General features: G+C 36.8%; 1 protein-coding gene and 1 pseudogene across 1 annotated transcript; one reads left to right on the top strand and one right to left on the bottom strand.

Moving 5' to 3' along the window:
- Positions 1-3,048: 3,048 nt before the first annotated feature.
- On the bottom strand, positions 3,049-3,378 carry LOC114091688 (small ribosomal subunit protein eS26 pseudogene; annotated as a pseudogene).
- Positions 3,379-5,127: 1,749 nt separating this feature from the next.
- Positions 5,128-5,733, top strand: Rab9b (RAB9B, member RAS oncogene family). Its single transcript, XM_071606726.1, has one exon. The coding sequence runs from the start codon at positions 5,128-5,130 to the stop codon at positions 5,731-5,733; it is 606 nt and encodes a 201-aa protein (XP_071462827.1).
- The last annotated feature ends 231 nt before the right edge of the window (positions 5,734-5,964 follow it).

Here is a 5,964-nt window from a genome sequence, read left to right as displayed (position 1 = left end):
ATCTCCTCAGACATTAATAATTTGTATGTTTTGGGAACTTTCATATTCTTCTAGTTATTTTGAAATAGATCATAGAATTTCATAGACAGTATATACCCTGCTTGAGATCTTAAGTTTATATGTTAATTTGTAAACTTGAGGGAAAGTCCTTGCCTTAAATACTTATGCATTTCAAATTTCATCATGGGTGTTCAAGTGATGAAGCTTTACAAAGATTGGGTAAAGTGAAACCAGAGACAGGCAGAGAAGAGCCAGGAAGCTCTCAAAATAAATTGGATATGAGGAGATATGGATCAAATTGAGGATGGAGCTGGGCCTTGTGGCTTGTACCTGTATTCCCAGATATTTGGGAGGTTGAGGCAGGAAGATTGCTTGAGCCCAGGAGTTCAAGGCCAGCCTGAGCAACATGGTGAGAATAGTGAGATCTTGTGTTAAAACAACAACAACAAGATGGTAGAAAAGGGCATTTTAAGGAAATGTCAATAGGATTTAGTGACGGAGACAAGCCTAAATTTCATTCATTTCTACTTCTAGTGAACAAATGGGAATTGGAAACATCAGGGGGTGGGTAGAGGATCATCTTGGTAAGAACACAGCACACAATAAGACACTCAAATATCTCCTCAATGTCAGTAGCAGGATTCGACCCAAGATCCTTTAGGTCCTTGCAGTGCTGAGATTCTGTGCCATAGGCAGATGCCCAAGATTATTCAGAAATAAGTTTTTCTTAGCTATGGAAGAAAGAAAAGAAAAAAAAATTTTATCCTCTAACTAGCAAGCCCTTTCTGAGAAGGGTGAATACTGAGACAGAGATCCCAACCAGTGAATGAAAGGGGATGGAGGAGCCAAGGGAACAGAAATCTCAAGCCAACACTTTCAAGAAATGCTTACAAATATTTACAAACATCCTAAGTTGTTCTCCTCTAAATCCCGTGAGTTAAATAGGGAGGGTATTACCAGGTCTGTTTTTGTAATAGGAAGATATTGAAACAGAGGAAGATTAAATGACCTGCCTAAGTACATAAAATAAATGAATAGTGTCACAGTGAGGAAGACCCTGATATCCTATTGGCTGCCAGCCCAGTGATTTTGACAACGGAATTACATTGGTTTTCCTCCTTTATCCCTGGCACAAAGCCTATGTACCCAGAAGGTATGCGTGCACATAACCAAATGGAGAAATGTACAACTGAAGCATTATCTCAGATAGTTATTAATACTTCATCATTATTCCTGGAGCTGAGTATTTGGTTTCCATATTCATTCAGTCCAAGAACCATCTATTGAGTTTATCCACAGCCGAGAAAGTAAGGTTAATGAGTCATTTAATGATATGAACACCTGTTTGCTAGGAACTTCAGGAAACTCACTTGACATGCACCATTAATAATAGCAATCAGTGTTGTGCCCAAGTTGATACTTCCTTCTGTTACTTTTTAAAAGAGTTAAAGAGTACTGAATTGTAAAATTATCCTATAGACCAGTATGAAAAATAAGTGTGAGCTGGGGTGTAGCTCAGGGGAAACTCACTTGCCTAGCATGGGCATGAAGACCTGGGTTCAAGCTCCAGCACCACAAAAAAATAAATAAATCAAGAAACAAAGGAAGGAAAGAAGGAATAAAGGAAGAATATAATAAAGAGATAATAAAGAAGTGTGCTGACACTTGTTCCACCTCCATTACAAGAAATGTTTGTTCCTGGAGCTAGATTCAACAACATTTTGAAAATCAGATAAAAATTTTTAAAATCAGATAAAAATAGGACAAAAAAATTCAGGAGTTGTAGGAGACTTGAGAATTCTATAGAATATATACAGATCAAGAAGGAAGACAAAGCCTATTAATTTAGGAGATATTGTTTAAATTCATAATTACTGATTTACATGAACTCCTGATTATTTTTTAAATAGCATGGAATTACTAAACCTAGGATTTTTGTAAAGCTTCTTTATCCCTCAGTAAGAAAGAACATTAAACAGTTCTAGGAACTGTTTTTCTTTTGAGGCCAGTACTTTTTTAAAATTTTGTACCAGGGATTAAACTCAGGGATACTCAACCACTGAGCCACATCCCCAGCCATATTTTATATTTTATTTAGAGACAGGGTCTCACTGAGTAGCTTAGTGCCTTACTTTTGCTGAGGCTGGATTTGAACTCACAATCCTCCTGCCTCAGCCTCCTGAGCCACTGGGATTACAGACATGCACCCCCATGCCCAGCTGGTGCTACTGGTGCCAATACTCTTGATGTTGCTTCAATAAGACTCTTACCATAATTAAGTATAATATTAAATGAAAGTATGTTTGAATTAAATAAGGCAAGCTAAATATTAACACCTGTGTTCAAGATGATGATTTAAATTAACGAATAAAATAATTAGCCAAGAGTATATATTGTAAACAGGAAGCCCACAAACATAATTTTATTTTCTGCTCTGATCATAAGAAATCAATGAGACACAACCTCAAGGCAGATTGGTGAGTGTACTAATGACTTTTTGGAGTTGAGAAGGTTGGTAGGTATAAAGGGAACGAGTTTTATTTCTGAATTAATATTTCAAAATGTTTAGATTCCTCTGTGCTTTCTTTTTACTGAACATCACCTATTAGGATTATCAGCTACTCTCTTTGATTTGCTTTTATTTGAGTGAAGAATTCAATAGAAAAATGACATCATTTAAAAATTTTTTTTCTTTTTTTTTTTTTAGTTGTTGATAGACCTTTATTTCATTTATTTATATGTGGTGCTGAGAACTGAACCCAGTGCCTCACACATGCCAGGCAAGTGCACTACCGCTAAGCCCCAGCCCCAGCCCTGACATCATTTTTAAATTACATAAAGTACACTCAAATTAGGAAAAGTTAAATTTTTGTGATAAAATCGTGTTCATTTTAACATCTGAATCAGTTTGAATTCAAGTGTATTCGTGAAAAGTATCCTCTGAAAGTTAGTCAAGATTGCTTGAATGTATTTTCTTTTTTCATTATAATTTCCATTTTATTTTTTTATTTTTCCCTGAGAATAGCTTTTCTTCACTCCTTCAGGACCTTACATGGGCTTTGGTGGAAGTTATGGGGCAGCGCCAGCAGGTATAAATCATCTGGGTGGGGGTGTTCCGTCCTTCCAGGCTTCCCAAGATTAGGAAATCACCTTGCTGTGAATGGTACAACTGACACAGTAATGCAGTTTAACAAAGAGCTTGGGAAGCATGTAAGCATTAAAAACACTCTCCAGAAATGTCCTTGATGGCTGCAGCTTCTACAATGATGTTTTGAATGAGGAACTTTTTAATGGCCTTGTCCTGAGGTACACACTGGGTACAGTTCATACAATGAATAGGGTGCACAGGCCTTTTTTGGCACAAACATTATTCCTTCTTTTTTTTTTTTTTTTTTTTGTTCATCTTGGAAGCAAGAACCAAAGAGAACTTGAATGTATTTTTATATAGAGACTTACCTTAATTTTATTATGCATGCTTTTTAAAAATAATAATGTTTCTCATTCTGTTTTTTAGAACCATAAAAAGAAAAAAATAAAGCAACAACTGGAAAAAAGAAAAAAAGATTAAAATTTCGTCAAAAACCTGACTAGGTAGGTATGTCATGGGGGTACACTCTGGATTTTGATATTTTAAAATTTGATTCATTAAAAAGAAATATTTAAGGCTGGGGCTAGGGCTCAGTGGCAGAGCTCTTGCCTAACATGTGTGAGACACTAGGTTAGATCCTCAGCACCACATAAAAATAAATATATAAAATAAAGGTATTATGTGCATCTACAATTAAAAATATTTTTAAAAAGAAATATTTAGAAAATTTATAGTTAGTACACATACATTTCAAAATAATTTTAAGACTACTAATTTTTTAAAATTATATTTTAAATATCTGTGCTTCAAGAAGCTCTTTGGTATGTACCCCTTTGATTAGTAATTAGTTTTCATCCCTTTGTGTGTCTTGCATAAATATCACTCAATTAGCATAATCATTGTTGAGTTCCTACAGTGGACCTAATGTGAAAAAGTACCTAACAGAATATGGCAAAAGGTACTTGTTCAGTAGACATTTGATCTTTGTACTGTAAGATATACTCTGGTAGTCTATGAGTCAACATGTTGAAGAGGTAACAAGAAAGGTACTGTATAATTATTAGCAGTTAGATTTTCACCATGAGTTTTCATATGTTGCTTTTATGGAATTAGAACATAATTCAAACACTGGTTAGCTATTCAATATTTACTTCCTTAATAATCTGTTATATTGATAATCAGTTAGCTGCCATCAACTTAAGTGTCTGTAGCAATGCAAGTACAATGTGGTAAATGCCTGAAAAAAACTTGACATTTTTCTCTCTTCCATATTCTGGGGTCCAGTCTAATTCTGGCCCAGACCTCTACTTACAAATAAAAAAAAAATACAGCTTATTTAGGCCTGGTGACATAGGCCTGTTATCTCTGTGTCTCAGGAGGCTTGAGGCAGGAGGATCACAAATTCAAAGCCAGCCTCAGCAACTTAGCAAAGCCCTAAGCAACTTAGCGAGACCTTGTCTCCAAAATAAAATATAAAAAGGGCTGTGAAAGTGGCTCAGTGGCAAAGAACCCCTGAGTTAAATCCCTGGTACCAAAAAAAAAAAGTTTATGCAGCTTTCCCTCCTCAATACTTATTGAATTTTTACATCCCTGAGGAGCAAATTTCAAACCTCAAATCAATTTCATACAATTTGTCTCTCGTTTGGAACTCTCCAAATTGGAAGCTACTATGATCACACATTTGAGTGGCATTTCTGTTCTAGGCTCTCTCCCCTAGAATAGGGTCACAACTGAACCAAATTATAGGACCATCTGCTAGTTGGTTTACTCATGGCATTCAGCCATTTTCCTGGCACAGGCAAAAGATTTGAGAAAAACAAGACCTGCTTTCCCCCATATGCAAAAAGTGTTATTTCTTCTGCTATTCTATGTCAATTAATGAGTGTAAATCAACAGAAACTAAATTAGAAGACCTCATATTTCAGAGAAATGTGCTATAAAGTTGATTTCAGTTTCAGGTTTAACTGTTTCCCCACCACTTTTTCATATATTTTCAGGTTCTCTTGGTTACAAATTCCTCCCTGTCTGGTGCTGCAACAATGAGTGGGAAATCCCTCCTTTTAAAGGTCATTCTCTTGGGAGATGGTGGAGTGGGGAAAAGCTCGCTTATGAACCGTTATGTAACCAATAAGTTTGACTCCCAAGCTTTTCACACCATAGGGGTAGAGTTCTTAAATCGAGATCTGGAGGTAGATGGACGCTTTGTAACCCTCCAGATCTGGGACACTGCAGGGCAGGAACGGTTCAAGAGCCTTAGAACACCGTTCTACAGGGGAGCAGACTGCTGCCTCTTGACCTTCAGTGTGGATGACCGGCAGAGCTTCGAAAACCTTGGTAACTGGCAAAAAGAATTCATCTACTATGCAGATGTGAAGGACCCTGAGCACTTCCCCTTTGTAGTTCTGGGTAACAAGGTAGACAAAGAGGATAGGCAGGTAACTACTGAGGAAGCACAAGCCTGGTGCATGGAGAATGGGGATTACCCTTATTTAGAAACAAGTGCCAAAGATGATACTAATGTGACAGTGGCCTTTGAAGAAGCTGTCAGGCAAGTGCTGGCTGTAGAGGAACAGCTGGAGCATTGCATGTTAGGTCACACCATTGACTTGAACAGTGGCTCCAAAGCAGGTTCTTCATGCTGTTAAAAAAGTGTGTCCTAAAATTGGTCAATCAGTAGTGTAAGAATTACTGTGCCCCTCTAAGTGTGCACACACACATAAGAGGGTAAGAGGTAAGGTTCTGATTGGAAATCAGAACCTTTCAAATTGAAGTTATAGAGTGATTAAAAAAAAAAAGCTTTATTGAGCCAAGTGTATTTTGCGTGATTTCTGCTATTTTCCCTTCCTGTGTGTCTCAGAACACTTCAGAGAGTTTTA

Source organism: Marmota flaviventris, chromosome X, assembly GCF_047511675.1.
Source record: "Marmota flaviventris isolate mMarFla1 chromosome X, mMarFla1.hap1, whole genome shotgun sequence".
NCBI classification, from domain to species: domain Eukaryota; kingdom Metazoa; phylum Chordata; class Mammalia; order Rodentia; family Sciuridae; genus Marmota; species Marmota flaviventris.
The sequence above is the reverse complement of the archived record's forward strand: the minus strand, read 5'-3'. Positions and strand labels throughout refer to the sequence as shown.

What these genes read in the sequence shown, in the direction of transcription:
- Rab9b (XM_071606726.1), top strand. Translation starts at nt 5,128, where the DNA reads ATGAGTGGGAAATCCCTCCTTTTAAAGGTCATTCTCTTGGGAGATGGT.